Genomic DNA, 19875 nt, shown 5'->3' on the forward strand with positions numbered 1-19875 from the left:
CGAGTTGACCTCTCTTCCTTATCAACCCATAAACGATTCATCACCATGACCGTCCCCGCACAAGACGAGGGTCTCACCCCAGAGCAGCTCGAATCTTTCCACCGCGACGGCTACCTCGTCATCCCCGGCGCCCTATCCCCGGAGACGGTCTCCGGCCTCCTCGCCGAGACCCACTCCCTGCTGGACAACTTCTCCCTCGCCGACCACCCCATGACGCGCTTCTCCACGGGCGAGAAGGCAGACCACGTCGGCGACGACTACTTTCTCTCCTCTGGTGACAAGGTTCGCTTCTTCTTCGAGGAGGACGCCTTTGACGACGAGGGCAACCTCGTGAAACCCAAAGCCCGTGCCATCAACAAGATTGGTCACTACCTGCACGTCCTCTCCCCGCCCTTTGCCGCCATTTCGGACCCCGCGTCTTCTGCTACCGGCGGTGCTGGGAGCGGCCCCGTCCGCGGTAAACCGGCCGCCGTGGCCCGCAGCCTCGGGTTCCGGGACCCGCGGTGCCTGCAGAGCATGATCATCTGCAAGCAACCCGAGATTGGTGGCGCCGTGCCCCCGCACCAGGACTCTACCTTTTTGTACACGGATCCCCCGTCCGCCGTGGGCTTCTGGTACGCTCTCGAGGACGCGACGCTCGAGAACGGGTGTCTTTCTTTCCTCCCGGGTTCTCACCGCTGGGCGCCGGTGTCGAGTCGACTTGTGCGCAAGGCCGGTAACGCGGGGACGGAGATGGTGGACAATGAGGGTCCGCGGTTCCCGCCTGGCGATGTGTACGGCGCGGAGAAGGCGAGCGAGGAGGAGAAGGCTGGGGAGGGCAAGTATGTGCCTGGTGAGGTCAAGGCTGGGGACTTGGTGTTGATTCACGGCAACTTGCTGCACAAGAGCGAGAAGAATTTGAGCCAGAAGGGGCGCATCATTTACACGTTCCACGTCATTGAAGGAGAGGGAAACAAGTATGACGAGAGGAACTGGTTGCAGCCGCCCAAAGCTGGGTTCACCAGGTTGTATTCTTCTTAAGTGGAGGTAGAAACTCGTGGGTATTCCTTTGATGGAGACTCAGTCTGCTCCTAATGAAATAAATAGGCAAACATCCTCTATATCCTGACATCGAGGTGGTGTACTGGGACAAATACTTAAACAGTGCCACTATTTCTTCGACCCCGTTCGCTTCTTGGGAGCTTCCTCCTCTTCCTCACTATCATCCTCACTGCTGTCATCCTCTTCTTCCGACGACGAGGAAGATTCACTCGAAGTCTCGGCCTCCCGCTGAGCAGCCTGGCGCTGTACCTCACTCGCGTTGTCCGATTCATCCTCGGACTCGCTATCGCTGTCCGAGTCCGAAGAGTCTGAATCAGACGATTCCTCTGAGCTCGAGTCGTCAACGTTGGTGCGTCTCTTGCGACGGCGGGGTGCCTTCTCCTTCGTTGTGCCATCGTTGAGTTTGACCCGCTTGTCAGCGGACTCATCCTCCTGGGTCGCAGCCGCCTGGGGAGGAGGGGCCGTCTCCTCGGTATCAATGGTCATGGCATCGCTATCCTCGCTGTCAGACAGCTCCTCCAATATCGTCTCAGCACGCATGCGCTTGATGACCCGCTGGGTAATGGCAACATCTGTAGACTTGGACACGAAGCCGGCCTCGTCGAAGCGCTTCCTCTTGGAGCCGGAGCCATTGCCGAGCTGCATGAGGCCAGCCAGTACCGTTTCGTACTCTGACTGCTTCGAGTCCATGTCCGGCGTGCCTACGGGGAAGGCAGCCTTGCCTTTCTCGGCGTCCTCCTTCTTGACTTCCGCCGCCGTCTCCCGCAGCCTCGACCGGGTAAAGCCCTTGAGGTCTTGGATGTACTCGTAAAAGGTGCCAATATCGCTCGACGGGATCGCATCGGCGTGGAATACCCGTTTCATCAGGATCGTTTGGTGGTTCTTATTGAACTTCCACGACTGGCGGGCGGACTTCCAGGTCCTGAGGTACTCAAGGGAGGGCTTGATATCGGCGGTCGGCTGCTGGGTCGCTGGCTTGGCCGGCTTGTTGCTCTTCTTCTTGTTCTTCTTGGGGTCGACGGCGGTGGTGGTCTTCTTGACGTCGTCGGCAAAGGTTACGGACTTCTGCTTCCTCAGGGTCGGAGTTGCATTGCTGTCGCCGTCGGTGCGGGTCCTTTTGAAAGGGGAGTTGGAGTTGTACGCAGGGGGAGGAGTAGGCTGATCGAGACGTTTCCTTTTGGCGGCGGCGGCGGCGGCCGGCGAGGCGTAGGCGGCGTTGACGACGGGACCGCTGGTGTCCCGGTCGTGGTGTTGTTGCCCGTTGGGCTTCGATCCCTCGGCAGGAGCAGGGCCGCCAATCTCTGCGCCGGATGCGGGCTGCTTGAGCTTGAGGCCCAATCGTTTCCAGGCCGGGACGTTTGGTGCGGAGGACATGACGGGCAGCGGGCACACCCTCTTTTTTTTTTTTTTGCTCTTTTCTGTGACGGGCTTTGTCTATCGGATTTTCTCTGGAGGGAGGGGCGCTGCTGCTGCTGCTTCCTCGGACCGCTGCTGGATCGGAATTTGCGTTTCTGCGCGTTTGGCCTGACGAGACAAGCAACAAATGCAGAATTGGGCCGCTTCGATGTTTTCCACGTGCGATTGGCTTATTCGATTGGAATGCTGTGGCCTCGTATACCGCAGTCCTATTGGGCGCAATGGGTGGTGCTTGACACTTGGAAAGAGAGTACCGGGAATGGTCCCAATACTTTTTTTTTTCTGGCTCTGAATACCGCCCTGCCAAATTTTTGGCAGCAGAGGTGCGTTGTCGTTCCCACTGGGCAGGGGTGCCCCGCTGCTCCCTGGTCATTTGGTGTACGTACCGGAGCGTGCCGCTCCAGCGTTAGACAGCACGTGCTGTAGTGAGCAGCAGTCGAAGTCGCCTTATGTAAGCTTTGCGTCGTGAGAGAGTTGCTGCCTTAAAAATGAGCCTGGATGCAAGGCATCCACTCAGCCTTCCAGCCCGGGCCTGGAGCTTCCCGCCGCTGTCGTCGCCGCTGCTCCAGGCAAGCTCATGCAAACGCGTCGACATCCAAGAGCTCCGCTAGAGCTCAACCCCGACTTCATTGACGACACCCACCTCCACCCTCCACCCATCAACGACTCTTTCAAGCTACTGACGACCGATCACGATTTTCTTCGACGTACTTTGACCAACATAACCACAGCAATACCGCCAAGATGTCGGGTACGTCCATCCCACGATAGCTAGCCTCAACACTTGTGAATGCCCACCATAGCTAACATGTCTTCCCTCATTCAGGTGGCTCAGCTTACGACCGACACATCACGATCTTCTCCGAGCAGGGAAGATTGTACCAAGTCGGTATGTACAGTCTCTTTCCCTGCGAATTGATTGCCCCTCCCTGTGGTGATGCCGTCATGCGGGGCTCGAAACGACCTGGGCTGGAAGTAGCCGGTGGAACTGACGAAACGATATTGAATAGAATATGCCTTCAAGGCAATCACAGCCGCCAACATCATGTCGATAGGCGTCAGAGGCAAGGACTGCGCCGTTGTCCTGTCTCAGAAGAAAGTCCCTGTAGGTCGAGAATCAGCTGAGTTGCCCGTAGAGGGAGAGAAGCTGACCTGGGTACAAGGATAAACTCATCGACCCCGCCTCCGTCTCCCATCTCTTCCAGCTCTCTCCGTCTGTTGGATGCGTGATCACGGGCTCCATCGCCGATGCCCGCGCCTTCTCCCAGCGTGCCCAAGGCGAGGCAGCAGAGTTCCGCTACAAGTACGGCTACGAAATGCCCGCCGATGCCTTGGCAAAGAGGCTGGCCAACATCAGCCAGGTCTACACACAAAGAGTAAGCAGGATAAGAACATCGAGGTGGCGGTGGAAATAAGAACTGATGAGTGGTCTAGGCCTACATGCGCCCCTACGGTGTTGCGACGACGCTCATCTCATTGGACTCTGAGTTCGGACCTCAGCTGTTCAAGTGCGATCCCGCTGGATACTACATTGGCTACAAGGGTACTGCGGCCGGTCCCAAGCAGCAGGAGGCTCTCAACCACCTGGAGAAGAAGCTGCGCAACAAGGAGCACGCCCCTGGCGACTGGACGGAAGTTGTTGAGCTCGCCATCACGACGCTCAGCACTGTCCTCAGCATGGACTTCAAGAAGGGCGAGATCGAAATTGGCATTGTTGGGGGACCTCGTGCGGACGGCAAAGAGGGCACCGATCCCGGCTTCCGTATCCTGACCGAAGATGAGATCGACGAGCGGTTACAGGCGATTGCGGAGAAGGACTGAGGTGGAAGAAACGCATTCCGGCCGGTGGAAGCTGGGAATGGTTGGTGCGGCGGATACTCAGTCCAAAGTGACACTGATTCGTTGACAGGCCGGATCACGCATGAAGTTTGCGGGATATTGCAGATGAGAATCAAGCTTGAAGTCCCACGAACCGAGATCCCCGCACACGATTGTACTACTAGCGAGCCTACCAACAACTATAGATCAAGACATTTGGAAGATGCTGCCATGATCAATCTAATGGCTATTGATGCGAAAGCACTCGTACAGCGATTTGTGGCTTGGCTGAGTGCTGATCGAGTAGGCATGCTGGGAAAGTCATGGCTTGCCCGAGGCCAGCGGATACATTGACTCACGGAGTTTGCGCCGGACATTACCTTGAGGATGAGGAGATATGAGACAGTAGAAAATATGAGCGCTCATATGGCCCAGTCAAATTGTGGAAGTAATATCAAACAACGGGCGTCGGATATTCCCATGAGGCTGTCAAGGTGTCGTGAAACGGTCTCATAGGGCGGCCAGTGCTATTAAGTGAGTCGACTTCTGTGAAAAAGCAAATGTAACAGATGATTAACGACATTAAGAATTGCAGGTTGGTCCATTGAGAGCGCCTGATTGCTCAGCGACCGGAAGTCAGAAATGCTGTGCAAATGCAGGGCCACATTTCCTTTATTGGGGGCTGCAGAGTTCACGAGGCCGAGACATCGATGACGGTTCTCGAGGAAGATGGCGTCCCGAGTCAGAGCTGGAGATATCAGCCCCCAAGAGCTCCCGACCAGTCCTTTTCACAGCAATCGAGTGCCGTGAGGAAAACACCTCCCGAGTCTCCCAGTCAGCCTTCTGCTAAGTCGCAAAGGGGAACGGGGACGGGGGCCTAATGCGGGTGACGGTTTTACGATACTGGTTCAGCTGGAATAAAACGTGCCAAACGTGCCAGCCGTGGGCAAACGTCACAGTTTCGACGGTTGATTGGTTGTTATCCCCGTCAAGCCACGAAGCTGTGGAGCAGCACTGCATGCAAAGCTCCAGCCCATTTCCTATTCCGGCCGCCAAGTCTAGTGTGGATGCAGCTGAAGATCCACCAGCCTTACCTTATTCCGCATCCCTGTCACCAACCTGTCCGTTCTACCGGAGAAAAGACTCACTTTCGACGGGTTTGATGGAGGCTCGTCGGTTTTTTGTGGTTTTTTTTTTCTCCGTCATCCCATCTTGTTCTTCCTCCCCCGGCTGCTTGCCGACGAAGACCATGTGCCCGTTCCATCCCACCGTCCCAGATCTTCCCACCCTCTCCCCGGCTCAGGTCTCACATCCCATGCAGCCTTGTCCGGCCCATGTTGAGTGGCCGCAGCCATGATCCCGCATGCTGACCTGCCCACATTACACGCCAGACTATCGTCAATTCTGATAGCCGTCCAGGGCTGGAACGTGGTCTTACAGGCTTTCAAGACGCAAGTTGGCATCATTCCAAGGCCTCCTGGCCCTCCAGGATATCCAGACAAGTGTCTATCGCATCATCTTGCCGAGAACCGGGGGTATGCCACCAGCTTGGCTAGGGTCTCCGTCTAGCTTTGAGCTTGCAAAGCCATCCCAACTGCCAGGACCCCGGCGTGTATTTTCCGATTCGTCAGCTAGCCCTATCAGCGAACTGGGGGGCCGTGGGTGTCCGTCCAGATGAACCAAGGGTTCATTGGACACAACCCTCTCAATGAGCTCATGCATCCCTATGGGGCTCCCTCCGCTCGAAGGACCCGGGCATGGGTTCTGGTTCATGGTTCCTGACGGGAGCCAGGCTTGACCTTGATTCGGACTACGCTCCGTAAACCTTCACGGTTGAATTCTCGTGTCCTTTGGAGGCCGTCCAGAACATACAAAAAGGAAAACCGCGTGGCGTTCAAGTTTGATGTCGATCATCATGCTCCATCCAGTGTTTCATGGTCTTTGGAAGTAATAGCCTCTCGTTCGCTAATCTGGCATTAATCTTCCTATCTGATCTTTTTCTTCACTCCACTTGTTTCCTTTATATCGGATTTCCTTTGATTACTAAGAGTACTAATCTACCCTACGTACTATCACAATGGACGGTTGTAAGTTGCTATACGCCAAACTTTTTCCATACGATGGACTACACATTGCAGAGGCTCTTGTGGTGCGCTTGGATCTAATGTTCTTGTTAGTGAACGACTATAGAACGACGAGAGTAGCCGAAGTCCTCTCCGATTTCCGCACTTTACAATACTATATCGCAGCAGCGCCCACAGACCCCAGCAACATGGAGGACTACTACACAGAAGGTTGGGCGGCTTTGCGCCAATGCTCCCTTGACGGGCAGCACATTCTCAACTGCGCCGCCGACACCAGCGTTCCGCAAGCAAGTGGAGGGACCCTTGAGCAGGAGAAGGCGGAGCTGAGGCAGTAGGGCATATCATTCTGGTTGATCCTTGGGCAGGAAAGCTGATTTTGACATTGCAGATGCTTGCTTGACGCGTTCTCGAGGAGACACGAGTGCCAGAAGATCTACCTGCGACAAGCTGCTGCGCAGCGATGGGTTACCAACAGGGATGGCATTCTGCAGGGCGCGCGACCGAACTCGAGGAATCAATCGCATCTGAGAGCGTGTGATCAACAGCTTAGAGCTGTAAGTCACGGATACATCGGCAGTATTGGGGATACAGAGGCGCCTTGGACTAATACGAGGCATCTAGGAGCTCGCTACCATCACCGACGAGGCGATCTACAACGAACTGCTGGCATCCGATGCCGCAATGGGCCGCTGGACGGCCGAGGACCCAAGCCAACGGGGTGTGCAGCGCTGGCTCCGCGCACGTCGACCGTAGAGGCTCTTCGCCACGATATCCATGAGACGAAGACTCACGAAGTTGAGATGACTGGGGATGTTCGATGATTCAAGACCAAAAAAGTAATGTTTCTTCTGACGGCATCGGGGACGAGGGATCTTTGGCATAAACGGCGCATGGAGGATACCATTTACGAAGCGAGCGTTTCGATAATGTTTTTTCTTTCTTTCTTTTTCATTTTTCGACGGGATGCATTATTACTGGGTTTTCATGGGCGGGCTGGACGCGCTTAAACAGGAAGAAGGTCCAGGTAGACCCAACGACTACAGATAAGAGGGTTCTGGTGATGGGAGAGAAGAAGTGGATCGCGAAACGGTAGAAGATAAGATGACTGAAGCTGCCTGGCGCAGGCACGTTGTTCGCTTCTACTGTATATATTTATTACACATTCTACATGGGTCGAAAATGCCAAACACCACATCTTGCATCATGCACCTTGGGCGAGACACCGATATACACATATCTCATGCATGCACCTTGTCTCTTTTCGGGGAGGGGGGAAAAGTAGCCCCCAAAAACCGTAGAGGTTCAGAATCAATACTTCGTCTTGCTGTGCACGCATAACGCTATTCCTGAAAGAGACAACACCATGCCGACCAAGGTTTCTGCAGCAGACTTAGCCATCGTAGCCAATCGAAGGGGGGGCTTTCTCTCGTCTTTGGAACGTCCGCACTTACCTCGACTAATGACCTTCTTCTCAACCCACCAGTCTCCAATGACAGTGAAGAGGAACGCCAAGGTGTTGACGATGGGTACCGTCAAACTCAACTCTAGCACATTTGCCGTTATTCACACAACTCTTTTCTCACACTCTCGTGATAAGGTACTCCAAAAAGAAAGGCCCTTGAATGAAGGGGGAAAATGAAGATACTCACCAGCTTGCCCAATGAGTAAAAAGAACCAAACACTCCCAGTCAAGTTAATCAGGAGCGGCACGGCGTACCGCGGGTTCCGCAACAGATCTACGACGCCGAAGAAGGCGCCGTACACCCGGCTCCGGAGCCAGCTGTTCTTCACGGCCTCGGTGTCGAGGACCGGGTGCGGGGGCGGGTTGTGGTCCTTTGCGGCGCGGCGGATAAAGGGGGGTCGTAAAGCCCCACGCCAGACCGACGAGGAGGAAGCCGGCGACATAGTTGATGGCTGCCGGTTGGCTTTCGGGGGTGTCCGGTGATGTCATACTTGGAGGGGAGGGGGCCGGCAGTGATGTGTGCGCTGTGTGCGTGCGGGTGTGGTGTTTCGATTCTCAGCCTCTTTCCGATATTTGGAGTGCGGTGTGGTTACATCAGCTGAGGCTCTATTGAAGGTTGATTGTGAGAATTGACGGGAAAGGAAGGATTTGGATCGAATTGGTGGTGTTTGCGATGGGATGCCGATGGTCCGGCGAGGACGGGGAATTGAGACGGGATGGAGTGCAGTCGGATTGGGGATGGGCAGGGGCCCGAGCGAAGCCTCAGCTCAGCCACGCGGCAGGGTGGGTACGTTCTTCCCTGACAGCCGCGCTGGGAGTGGTGATTGGTTGGTGAGTCCGATCTGGCATGGGCACCGCGGCGGCACTAGCCGAGCGGCTGACTTCACCGACTTCGCTCCAATGTTTCTTTGGCGCGGACACTTTTCGCGCTTTCAATATCTTCACCTGAAAGATGCATCGTCACCGAAAATAGACATCATCGCGAACGGTGAAGAGGCCTCTCATGATGCGGCATAAACAGAATCATCGGGCTTGCTACAATGGCCTAATTCTCCCTCCGACTAATCGGTAATCTAGTCATGATCCCAGGCAGCTCAGAGACTTTTGGCAATACGAACTCAGGCTCAATAGGGTCAATCTACTCCGTAAAGACAGCTGTAAGGCAGAAACTCTGTCATCAGACCGAATTGTCTCACTTGAAAACAGACGCGATGCATTAGTCGAAAACCGAATGGTCCGCGAGTGCTAACGGGTTGTGGGCGACATGACCCGGTCGACGACTAAGTGATGAGAACCACGCGTATGCTTCCTCGTCTCATTCGCTGTTGGTGCCACGCTGCTCCCGTACGACTATGCAAGGCGATGGATATTATTCTGCGGCTGATGCCGGATCACACGAGCAACATCCGTACACGACGTGGAATATCATAACTCCTGACGTTCACTTGACTACCGGCGTTAATGATCTCGTGTTTCCAAGCGGCACATGGCGAGAAATTGAGTGATTGGTGCCAGGTAAATACCGACGAGAGCCTTATGTCTTCTATGGCTGGCTGAATGCACTAGCATATCAAACTTACTGGACCTGGATGATTTATTCGAGACGAGTGCCCGACGGCCCAGCATGGCTGAAAAATGTCCGTCGATGGGAGAAGGATGAGAGAGCATTAGCGAGAATGGTCTGCACTATGAAGCCGCGAGGTCCTGGGCTTCTACATATCTTTGAATCTGTCCGCATCTCACATTTTCTTACGTTTTTCTTCCCCTGCCGATCACTATGCAGAGATCATTGCATCTCCCCTCATTCCCTCCGGACAAGAAGCTCCTGCCGCGGGGAGTCTGTGCTCTCCGCAATATGCATATCTGCGTCTTGGCCCAGCCTAGCTCGACCAGTCATTGACATCACCAACCAAAGCCGATGAATCATCACCTCCTGGCCCTTATTTACAGCCGCATAACCAGCCCAGCGGCACCACGCCGTAATGCTCTTAGCGTACGGGCAAAGCTTTGTTATGATGGGATTGTCTAAAACGCACCATTTTTTGCAAACGCAGACAGACTCACGCAAGATGAGCAAAAGATCAGCTTTCCCCACAGACCACAGGCCCCCCCCGCACATCTCGGCCCCTTGCACGGTCTAGAAGCGGTCTTTGATGCTATTTGCTTCGGGCTAATACCTACTTGGAGGCTGGACCTTGGCAAGCTTTGGGCTTGGGGCGGTACCTTGCATTCCTCTCCCAGATTACCATGTCAGATTTCGATTTCACATTGCCCGTTTTGGCGGGGGTTTGACAATCGGATTTACTCTTTGGCGGGGTTAGATACCCATTACATCAGCACCTCATCTCAGTCTTGTCCTTGTCACCGGGTCAGGTTATCCACGGCAAACCTCGTCTGGACGAAGTCCTAACAGCCAATGCAATAATTGGGCATTGGCATCTTCATGACCAGGTCCAATAGATGCCAATTGACTGAAGTGCTGCCGCTGGGAACTAGCTAACTGGATGCAATAGTGCATCGAGCATTAAGTCTTCTTTTCTTCTTCCGCCCAAGTAATGACGAAGGTGTTTGGTCATGACGGCAAGGTTGGGCGGCCGAGAAGTGCAGCCTAGATCAGATCGATCTACCTACATGCCTTCCAACGTATCTAGCATGGTGGTTTGAGCCTCGATCAAGCAAAGAGTGGTTCCAGATTGGTTGCTTTGAGGTTACCCAAGCCCCAAGCTCCTGCAAAGAGCCGCCGCATCTCGAATACCCGCTTGACCACTTGCCCAAAGAACCTCTGCCCGGAGTGTTTGCTACGCTTCCATACCTCTACTATGCCGTTTCCCCGCTAGCATCATCGGTCGATCTGACTTCATCCCACCTCAATCGCCCGGCAGGATACCCAGATGGGAGGGGCGGACGGACGGGCATGAACCGAATTCCCCTAGTGCCGTCTGTCCCTTTGCCTCTCCAACCCCGCGTCTCCCGTTAATTGTAAAGTGTAACGTCGTAGGAGATTGTAGGGCTGGCACCGCCGTTTCCTTAACCAATACCACCCATCATGTTAACCACACGAAAGCTGCGACCTTGAGGTTGTCACCGTGTCACAGCCAGTAGCTTGGTCTTAGACCGATCTATCATCTTTCTTCCCGCCCCTCCCCCACAACTTTCGCCCCGGCGCCGGCCCCTTTCACAACGTGTGCCTCTTTACGGAAAGTCATGTCTAAAACCTCCTTCCAGGCACGCAAAGTACGACCGCTTGGGCGTAGCGGAATAAGAAACATGCACCATCATTCAAGCCACGACGCACCGACTTGTGGCCATCTCGATCTCGTTCAGTATGGGGAACGACTTCTTTCCCCTTCGGCACCAGCACAGAAGGGAAACCAAGGACGTCATGACTTTTATCGTCGATGATCGAAAGGGGTGAATGCCACTTGAGTACGAGGGAGCTGCCGGGACTAGGTCCATACAGTTCAGACCGCTCGGTCGTTGGCCCGGTAGCCTTGCCGTAGCTCGGATGGGTTGATTCCACGTCTTGCTTCTTTCCCTTATGCAGAGGGGGTTGGAGAAACATGTATCTTTTCACGAGGACTGTATCGTGATTGCTTGGGTTCTATGGGCATTTCACTATTGGCGAAGTGAGAACGCCATGTACATGAGGGGTAGATTCGATGATGACATGAATTACGTCGAAGCTGCCGGCTCCAACACATGCGGATAGCACCACGAGCTCTGATGGCGGTCAGGGGAATGGACTGAAGTTTTGCTTTGTTTGATGTGATTGTCGTCCTGCAGCTCGAGCTCGACTAGGTCACAAGAGTCCATATCGATGAGTACAGAATGTGTATAAGAAGGAGGTAATCCAACACCTCTAGAACATACTTCCTTTCTTCTCATCATCACAACAACAAACAATCAAACAATCTCAACATCTTCCAACAGCTTAACAGCAAAAAATCAATTTCTCCAACTTCAATCAACAATCACTTATCTTCAACATGCCTACCGAAGCTCAGATCGCCGGCGGCCACAAGGCCAACATCAACAACCCCAACACCTCCGAAGAGTCCAAGCAGAACTCCAAGAAGGTTCTCGAGAACGAGTTCAACGGCGGCGATGTCCCCAAGGCTGGCGATAACGAGGAGAAGAACCCTGGCAACGTTGCCGGTGGCCTCAAGGCGTAAGCGTCTTTCCCCTCCTCACAGTATCAACCATAGTTTCGTTGCTGACATGCCATCCTCAGTACCCTGAAGAACCCCAACGTCTCCGACGAGGCCAAGGAGTCTGCCAAGGAGCGTCTCGATAACATGTAAATCACGTCTTTACGAACCGATACCCACCTTATCGCTTTGGATGGAGCCGGCTAGTGAACATGAAAGAGTCGAGCGTTGTATCTTAGTCAATAGGTCTAGCGCATGCAGGCGATAATGAGAACATTGTCAAACTCAGTAATTCCTCAATCATTCAAACTCACAGTGATATGGATCTGCCATCACGGCACTTGTCGAACGAATGGATAGTATCATCTCCACTTCCGTCTTGTAATCTCCGCAATCGCATTCTCCAACACACATTAACATCGTTGTGTATTAAGTGACTCGTCATTGGAGATTGTAATTCAACCAATTTGATTGTCATTTATGCATTATTATATCATGAGTATCTGGATCCAGTGCCCATTAGTCTTTAACTTCGTCCAAGCTAGACTTCAAAATAGTGAAGAGTTCTTGATATTGTATTATATACAACATGTGACCCTATGGGAGCATTCTCCTGTCAGTGTGAGCTTAAAGTAAACTTGCTTGGCTGTAGCGGGTGACTCAAGTTGTTGGCAAGGCTGTGCACATTACTGACTCATTATTGCGTCCGTTTGTCTTCTTGTTTGGGGATCATGACGATAGGTGGACCAGTCGCGGAGCAATCTAGACTCACGGCTAGACGTAGCAGAGACTTTCGAGCAGGAAAAGCACGGAAAGTGTTGTGTACTACATTCATCTAACAGTCAAATTACAAGTCTATAGCTCTACATATGTCCAGGTATCTAATACAATTACATGCCCGGAGCCGCAAACTCAACGCCCTGAATCCAAACGCCCTCTTGGCGCTCAAATACAACTCAAAGGCTCCAAGCTTGAGCTCAACCCTCAAGAAGCCGATCCACGCGGACATGAGTCGCAAGGTATTCGGCGGCCACAGCAGCGAGCCCCGCCGCTTCAGGTCCTCAAGCTGCTCCTCAAAGACGGTCCGAGTGCAGTACCGGGCGAGAATCATGAAGGAGCGGATGGGGCCCTGACGGGTATGTAGGTTCTCGTCCAGGCTACGGGTGAGGTCATTGGTCTTGAGGATGAGGAGGATGATGCGCGGGACCTGGCCGAGGAGCTGAACGAGGTCGACAATCAGGCCCTCCTGCAGCGCGTCGCCCATCTCCTTCTTCTCGTCGTCCGTGCGCGTCTTCAAGACGGAGCCCTCGCTGTTAAGAACGCTCCAGTCGCGGCCCGTGATGGCGGAGGCGAAAAGAGGGAACTGCTCGTCGTTGATGTTGGCCACCTCCTTGGCGTACTTGCGCATGCGCTTCATGTCGCCGTCAATGACGGCGAGCCACATCTTGGCGTAGGAGCGCTGCAGGTCGCGGGGGGATTTCGCGGTAGAGGCCGTGGTCGTAGAGAATGATGTCAAAGTTGTGCCCGCCTCGGAGGCCGCGTCTGGACTCATTCTTGCGAATGGCCAGGTTGCCGCCGTGGGGATCGCAGTGCAAGGGTGCATCGTGGCCAAAGATCATTTCGTTGAAAACGCGCGCGAGACAGGCGGAAACCTCGTCTCGGTCAATACCGTTGGCGTCAAGGTACTCGAGGTCGTCTAATCGATGTCCAGACACCCGCTCCATGACCAGAATGCGCTCCTTCGACCAGAGTACACCGGGGACGACGAGAGGGTGCTCGGGCAGCTTGGCGAAATGTTCCCTCGTACGATTAGCATTATGCTCTTCTTCTCTGAAGTCCAATTCCTTCGGTAGCGAGATATCCATTTCCTTAGAGAGCCATTCCAAGTCGTATTCCGGGAAGAAGCGCTTGAGCGTGGAAAATGTGAATCGTGTCAGGGCGAGGTCGAGTTGAGACCACTGGCCTAGTCCTGGGTGCTGTACCTTGACAGCCACAGGCATTCCCGTGTCCTTCACTGTAGCGGTGTGTACTTGAGCCAGCGATGCGGCACCAATCGGTTCGTTTGAGAATTCGGAGAAGTAGTCCCAGAGCTCTTTTCCAGTATCCTTGCGGAACATTTCTTCAATCGACTCGAAGGATGATACGGGGCACTTGTCTTGTAGCGGAATGAAGGTGTTCGTCCACTCTTGCGGGAGGAGGTAGTTCATAGCACTCTGGGGGGTTGTATTAGTCTCCAGAACTACAAGAAACCGAGGAATAGGGGGGCTCTTACAAGATGCTGGCCCAATTTGATGAAGATCCCACCGTTCTTCTCCAGGACCTTTAATGTTCGATCGGCACATCGCTGGTGACAATCTTTCAAGATTTTGTTTGCTAGTTCGGGGTCGTCAATCGTTTCCTTTTGGTTAAGAGTCGTTCGGTAGCTGCAACTGTATTAGCAAAGACCATCCTGGGAGGGTGCTTCTCGGTAAGGGGCTCTCCGTACTCATTAATGCATACTGCAAGCGCTGCCGCAACACGGCCTGCTCGCTCTGCCGCATCGTAGCCATACTTGATGTCGTCGCCAAACGCAAGGACACCCGCCGTCGCAGCGCCACCGCCTGAAGCAAGAAGCCAAACGCGACCACCCTTCTTACCACCGCCGGTCTTCGGTGTGGTCCGGTTGATCGCGGCCTTCGTGGTCGTGGAAGAGAACCCGCGTGCGGTATTGCTAAATCGTTGCTGTTGCTGCTGTTGTGCCCGGCTAGACTGCTGCGCCAACGGGCCTCCACGACAATTGGAGCAGGTCCATGGCCGTCGAGTAACAAGCCGGCGCAATGGGAGCGAGAAGGCGGTAAAGACTTTCATCTGGACTCTGGCTGACTGCCGCCGACGATATGACAAACAGGAGGACTGTCTGCGCCGACGCTCATTCTACGAGTCTACGTTGAGGTTCGGTGTTTGCTTTTGCATGCAAAGAGGCGTGTCTCGATATGGACTTTCCCAACAGTCGCTACAGATAGTGGAGTCGTTTTTCAAGGGATCGAGTCGCTTTGGGGGCAGTCCAGAGCTAATTAGTCGAATGTCATGTCGTCAGTCTATCCGCACTCTTCTGGCCTTTTTTTTTCTTCCTCTATCTTTCTGGCCCTGCGCCTGCGCCTGCGCCTGCCATATCGTTGGGGTCTAGGGGAACGGTGGCGCTCTAGACGGTCGTTTTCATTCGTCGAGCGCCACGTTTATCCTTACCTCGGGGTCCGTTCGGAAACCGCCGGGACAGAGGCTCAGCCCAGAAGACCGTAATTAATTGCTTCTGCATGATCCGTCACTGGACCGGGAAGGGACCCTTCAAAAGTGGAATTCACGTGTCATCGCTCCAAGCCACATGTGTTGTGGCGCAAAACATCTTTAGTTCAACCGCGTTCAGGTCGCGTTCAATTACACCTTTCCGCGGCGTGATTCAATTAAGCAACCTGCAAGAGGCGACGACTGCAACTATAGCTTCAGAGCTCAGCACCTTGGAGACAGCACAACCGACACTCGACTTTGCACACAAGCATTACCCAATTTCTAGCGACATCAACTCTATGCAACAAGACAAGACACCAGACGTCAACCAAAGCTCCGAAATGTTCTCCGTCGCCGGACCCGTACCCATCTTCAGCGACCGGACATGGGATTTCAGGCCCACGGTCCCGTCGCCTCTTTCTTCATCGCCCATCCGCGCGTCGTCACCCCTCTCGCCCATCAATGACAACACCGTACGACACACACAGTCCTCGCCTATTCCTCAACCAAAGTTCAAATATGCATCACGAGCTACGAAACCGAACCCGATAGTCCGGAAACGCGAAGAAGCGCAGGAGAGCAGGCGGAAGCTGTTTCTCCAAAATGTGAGGCAGCGCGCGGATGATCGTCAGTACCAGCGGCGGGATATGGAGGGCACTGTACGTTAATGCGTTGCTATCGTCTGTGATACGGCATACTGACGTATCTGACAGCTTCTCAAGTCTGACTGGGATCGCGATATGCGGCAACGGCATTATGCCAAGCAAATTGAAGGCAACGCGATGTTTTCCGAAGCAGATATCGAGGACGCAGCATCTGTTCTCCAAGAGCGCGCGCAACGCATCCCCAATGATGCTGACGATATGATGGTTGATGCCATCGCCCAGGAGGAGCAGGACGAGCTCGATGCGTTATTGCTCTCCTACGACCAGTCGTCTGATGCGCAGCCCGAGTCTGGCTCCTCGCAAATGATGCAATCAGATCCTTATGGCCTGTCAGACGACGAGGATTACGACTCGTTATTCATGAATTTGGTATCACAGGAAAGCAGTCAGCCAGACGCGTCCTCACAAGATATGGACATGTCATGAAAACATGGCACTTATTACGGCTGGTCTATTTACTTTGTGGCGTTTATGCGAGACTATTTGGCTTTGGGATCTGGGGGTTGCCTTTTGGCGTTTGGCATTGAACGGCGGTCGGAATACGCCACGAAAGGCTCCTGTGTATGTGCAAACTCACGGGACAAGACATCGGTTGTGTAGGAACATATTTGATGGGACTTCCTTGGAATGTCCAATTATTGGGGATTACAGCCCTCGTCTGCACTGAAAGCTTCTTGCGCTGATGGCATATCACCAACCAAATCAGACGGGGGTGAGCCAGCAGCTTGCATCTGTCTCTTATTAGCGCGTGAAGATCCAACTTTTGAAGGGTTTCTGACCTTTTGCATCCTGTCCACAATGTATTCTCTGTCCGCCGCGTTGGAATCGGCGTACGTCTTTTCCTCAAACTTGGCCACGATCTCCTTGACCAGCGCTTGTTGCTCCTCGTATCGCTTGAGATCCTCTGCCGGCGTCTTTTCCCGGTTCTTTGCCAACCACTCGGGGAACTTGTCGTTGAGCTCCTTCATGGGCTCGTACAGAATTTCTTTGTTAGTGAGCTGCTCCATCATGCCCATAAGCATCTTTGAGAACTCCTCCTCGTTGCCACCACCACCTTCGAGGTTCCCCTCCCCGAGTTGCTTCATCATCTCTGCAAGGAAATCTTCGGTGGATGACTCTGCCGCGGCTGCAGTCGCCTGTTGTCCCGATGCCTGCATGCGTTCCATGGTCTTCTTGATAGTCTCCTGGAAGGAACCGTCGGCAATGGGGTCGGCAACGGGAGCTTTGCTTGACGATGAAGCTGACGCTGGCGGTGGCGGCGCTTTTGCTCCGGTCGCACCTTCGGCAGAGGTTTCCGTTTCTTGCGCAGCTTCACTAATCTGCTTGAAAACGTTATCAAATTGCGCTTGCATCTCGGGCTATGGTAAGTGGTTAGCAATCGTATCTGAGTCGGCTGGCATTGAAAGTCTCCCACATTCTTCTCGAATTCTCCAATCAGGTCAGCCATGCCAGCTTGGAGCTGCTTAGCGAAATCGTCGGAAGACAGCATCTCTTCCAGTGTCTTGTCCTCAGAATCATCTTCCACAGCTGTCGTGGGTCTACCTGGCCCAGCCGCGGTGGTCTTCGCAGCTGACGCAGCAGGTTGTGCTGCTTTCTTCGGTTCCACATTCACGGCAGCAAAGTCGTCGAGCATATCTAGCAGAGTCAGTGTATTCCAAAAGGCCGCGGAGGGTTTCGTAGGGCGGGCGCACCATCCAAGTCGTCCAAGTCGTCTTCATCGGGGTCAGGAACATCCTCAACAACAGTTGTAGGCTTCGTCTCTTCCACCGGCGGTACCACGGTCTTCGCCTCGGCATTGCCGGCGTCGGCTGCGCTACCATCCTTCTCCATCTTTGCAGAGTACCTCCGATGCAATTACCAAAATGATGCGTGCTGCAGTAAATCAAAGGCGCTTGGGTTCAGTCGTGACAAAGGTATCGTACGGTGCGCAGTCGGATAAAGGCAACAGGAACCAGAGCCTCGGGGCGCTGCAGGTGATAGACGGCCTCAAAAGGGCTGGGTCAAGATTGACAGTCGCACTGGGCTGGGATTATCGCCTATGTACGTGCAGAAAGATGGACTGTCAGATGAAAGCCGAGGAATCGGCCTGAAGCTCCTGGGTTGTCTTGCATCTGGGCAGGTCCATTAGCCCCACGTCAGATTCCCAGCACCCCGCGACTAACGCGGTTTAGGGCGGGGTCCTTTCTCCCATTTGTCCATTGGGCGACCTGACGTTCCGCTTCGCGCCCCAGCCGCCCCTCTCCAGCAGTCCCAACTGCCCTGAGCTCCTGCGGAAGGTACCGCGGCATCTCACCTATGCCAGGTCTCGCACCTTCCGTTGGTTGATCAATCGGTACGTACCCTTACCCCGAAAATCTTCCGCCTTCCAACGCGGCGCATTCAACGAGGCAAGTGCAAGGTGCCTTACCTCAGGTAACTCGTTGACGATTTCTACTCGCCGCGGCTTTGCCTTCACACACCGAACTATCTTCGGAAACCCCCCAGCCTTACCCTTCTTCTCTTCTACATCGACCGGCGTGACCGTTTTATGACACCTCCACCATCCGAACGCCTCGAAACCTCGATCACCACGCGATACGAAGACAGAATCGTCCCGATTGTGCAGTACCGCAACCTTTGCGACACGCGAGCCAGACGTCGCACACAAGTTCGGAAACATCACCTTCAGTAACGACCACACATCTCCACAATGTCGCTTTGCCAGAACAGACTTCAAGAGGAGCGGTATGTTGTTCAGCTGCCCCGACCTTGTCAACCCAATGTCTGACTGATCTGGCTGTGCTATAGCAAGCAGTGGCGCAAGGACCACCCTTTTGGTTTCTTCGCGAAGCCTCAGCGCAATGCGGCGACTGGAACTCTCGACCTGAAGGTCTGGGAGTGCGGTATTCCTGGCAAGGAGAAGACAATCTGGGAGGGCGGCCTGTTCAAGTTGACAATCACATTCCCCGAAGGTGTGTTCAGAGAAATGGCAGTGAAGTGAAAGCCGGTTGCTGACAATTCTGCGCGGAACAGAGTACCCAACGAAGCCACCTAAGTGTGAGTTGAAAGCACCCTTAAGCTCGCAACTATATAGTAAGCTGACAAAAGTTCATCAGGCAAATTCGTCCCTCCGCTGTTCCATCCCAACGTCTACCCCTCCGGCACCGTATGCCTGTCGATCTTGAACGAGGAGGAGGCGTGGAAGCCTGCGATCACGGTGAAGCAGATCCTGCTCGGCATTCAGAACCTGCTCGACGATCCCAACCCCGAGTCGCCCGCTCAGGCTGAGGCCTACAGTCTCTTCAAGAAGGACAAGACGGAATATGAGAAGCGTATCAAGCGCGTTGTCAGAGAAAACCCGGCGCCTTAGAGGCAACGGCAGCTATGTGTGAATAGATTTACGAGATAACAGCGTCATGCCATTAGGCAGGACTTCGGAGTTACGGGAATACCATACGGTCTGCTTCTCTGCTTTCGATATGTCATATGACAATGCAATAAGGATGTTGTGAGGGAAGCAAACAAGTGGGCAATCAATCCCCAGCTCAGCTGTTGATCTGATGAATAGGCTAGTTGCGTGCGAGATGCATTCATTGAGAGCTTGAGAAGACGAGTAGACATGATATGCGAGTCGACTACATGAGCCAGGCACGCAGGTAGGTGATGATAATGACTCTTTTGACAGTACTTCCAAACCCCGCCAGTCCGTGGTGGGAGGCTCGTTTTATTACCCGTCGAAAGCCGCCGGCTGTGGATATTCCACCGGAACTAATGCCGCCGGGCTGTTGTGTCGGAGGAGCGCGCCTCCACAATAGCTTGCTTGGCATGGGACCCGGAACCCTGACACTGGTGACGAGTAAGTCGGGGTGGGAAGAGTCAGGACTCAATGGGAGCGGGCGTATTACCAAACGGTGAAAGACACGGGCTACCGAAAGCCTCGTTTTCCCGCCAGTCAAAGACATTAATTATCCCGAACATATTGAGGTAAGTATGCCCGG

At 53.9% G+C, this 19875-nt stretch overlaps 11 protein-coding genes across 11 annotated transcripts; 6 read left to right on the forward strand and 5 right to left on the reverse strand.

Annotated features, from left to right (window-relative positions):
* Positions 1-45: 45 nt before the first annotated feature.
* On the forward strand, positions 46-1020 carry N0V96_005278 (uncharacterized protein; the record flags this gene model as incomplete). The annotated part of the gene is made up of 1 exon (XM_053197568.2): positions 46-1020. One exon carries the CDS (start codon positions 46-48, stop codon positions 1018-1020), a length of 975 nt encoding a protein of 324 aa, XP_053044939.2.
* Positions 1021-1149: 129 nt separating this feature from the next.
* On the reverse strand, positions 1150-2415 carry N0V96_005279 (uncharacterized protein; the record flags this gene model as incomplete). The annotated part of the gene is made up of 1 exon (XM_053197567.2): positions 1150-2415. One exon carries the CDS (start codon positions 2413-2415, stop codon positions 1150-1152), a length of 1266 nt encoding a protein of 421 aa, XP_053044938.2.
* A 786-nt stretch (positions 2416-3201) lies between these two features.
* On the forward strand, positions 3202-4278 carry SCL1 (Proteasome subunit YC7alpha/Y8 (protease yscE subunit 7); the record flags this gene model as incomplete). The annotated part of the gene is made up of 5 exons (XM_053197566.2): positions 3202-3208; positions 3284-3346; positions 3468-3562; positions 3621-3833; positions 3892-4278. The coding sequence occupies 5 exons, from the start codon at positions 3202-3204 to the stop codon at positions 4276-4278; spliced, it is 765 nt and encodes a 254-aa protein (XP_053044937.1).
* Positions 4279-6352: 2074 nt separating this feature from the next.
* On the forward strand, positions 6353-6694 carry N0V96_005281 (uncharacterized protein; the record flags this gene model as incomplete). The annotated part of the gene is made up of 2 exons (XM_053197565.2): positions 6353-6362; positions 6453-6694. 2 exons carry the CDS (start codon positions 6353-6355, stop codon positions 6692-6694), a joined length of 252 nt encoding a protein of 83 aa, XP_053044936.1.
* Positions 6695-7667: 973 nt separating this feature from the next.
* N0V96_005282 (uncharacterized protein) lies at positions 7668-8264 on the reverse strand (the record flags this gene model as incomplete). Its single annotated transcript, XM_053197564.2, has 3 exons — positions 7668-7738; positions 7811-7903; positions 8009-8264. 3 exons carry the CDS (start codon positions 8262-8264, stop codon positions 7668-7670), a joined length of 420 nt encoding a protein of 139 aa, XP_053044935.2.
* A 3543-nt stretch (positions 8265-11807) lies between these two features.
* Positions 11808-12122, forward strand: N0V96_005283 (uncharacterized protein; the record flags this gene model as incomplete). Its single annotated transcript, XM_053197563.2, has 2 exons — positions 11808-11989; positions 12053-12122. 2 exons carry the CDS (start codon positions 11808-11810, stop codon positions 12120-12122), a joined length of 252 nt encoding a protein of 83 aa, XP_053044934.2.
* Positions 12123-12488: 366 nt separating this feature from the next.
* Positions 12489-13386, reverse strand: N0V96_005284 (uncharacterized protein; the record flags this gene model as incomplete). Its single annotated transcript, XM_065757355.1, has 2 exons — positions 12489-12510; positions 12902-13386. The coding sequence occupies 2 exons, from the start codon at positions 13384-13386 to the stop codon at positions 12489-12491; spliced, it is 507 nt and encodes a 168-aa protein (XP_065614124.1).
* A 7-nt stretch (positions 13387-13393) lies between these two features.
* N0V96_005285 (uncharacterized protein) lies at positions 13394-14816 on the reverse strand (the record flags this gene model as incomplete). Its single annotated transcript, XM_065757356.1, has 3 exons — positions 13394-14182; positions 14242-14392; positions 14455-14816. 3 exons carry the CDS (start codon positions 14814-14816, stop codon positions 13394-13396), a joined length of 1302 nt encoding a protein of 433 aa, XP_065614125.1.
* A 758-nt stretch (positions 14817-15574) lies between these two features.
* N0V96_005286 (uncharacterized protein) lies at positions 15575-16324 on the forward strand (the record flags this gene model as incomplete). The annotated part of the gene is made up of 2 exons (XM_053197561.2): positions 15575-15892; positions 15947-16324. 2 exons carry the CDS (start codon positions 15575-15577, stop codon positions 16322-16324), a joined length of 696 nt encoding a protein of 231 aa, XP_053044932.2.
* Positions 16325-16533: 209 nt separating this feature from the next.
* Positions 16534-17728, reverse strand: PEX19 (Peroxisome chaperone and import receptor; the record flags this gene model as incomplete). Its single annotated transcript, XM_053197560.2, has 3 exons — positions 16534-17256; positions 17313-17533; positions 17590-17728. 3 exons carry the CDS (start codon positions 17726-17728, stop codon positions 16534-16536), a joined length of 1083 nt encoding a protein of 360 aa, XP_053044931.2.
* An 859-nt stretch (positions 17729-18587) lies between these two features.
* On the forward strand, positions 18588-19247 carry hus5 (SUMO conjugating enzyme Hus5; the record flags this gene model as incomplete). The annotated part of the gene is made up of 4 exons (XM_065757357.1): positions 18588-18622; positions 18686-18849; positions 18911-18934; positions 18994-19247. 4 exons carry the CDS (start codon positions 18588-18590, stop codon positions 19245-19247), a joined length of 477 nt encoding a protein of 158 aa, XP_065614126.1.
* Between the last annotated feature and the right edge of the window lie 628 nt (positions 19248-19875).

This window comes from Colletotrichum fioriniae (genome assembly GCF_027942845.1).
Source record: "Colletotrichum fioriniae strain IMI 355084 chromosome Unknown scaffold_5, whole genome shotgun sequence".
In the NCBI taxonomy this organism is placed as follows: Eukaryota; Fungi; Ascomycota; class Sordariomycetes; order Glomerellales; family Glomerellaceae; genus Colletotrichum; species Colletotrichum fioriniae.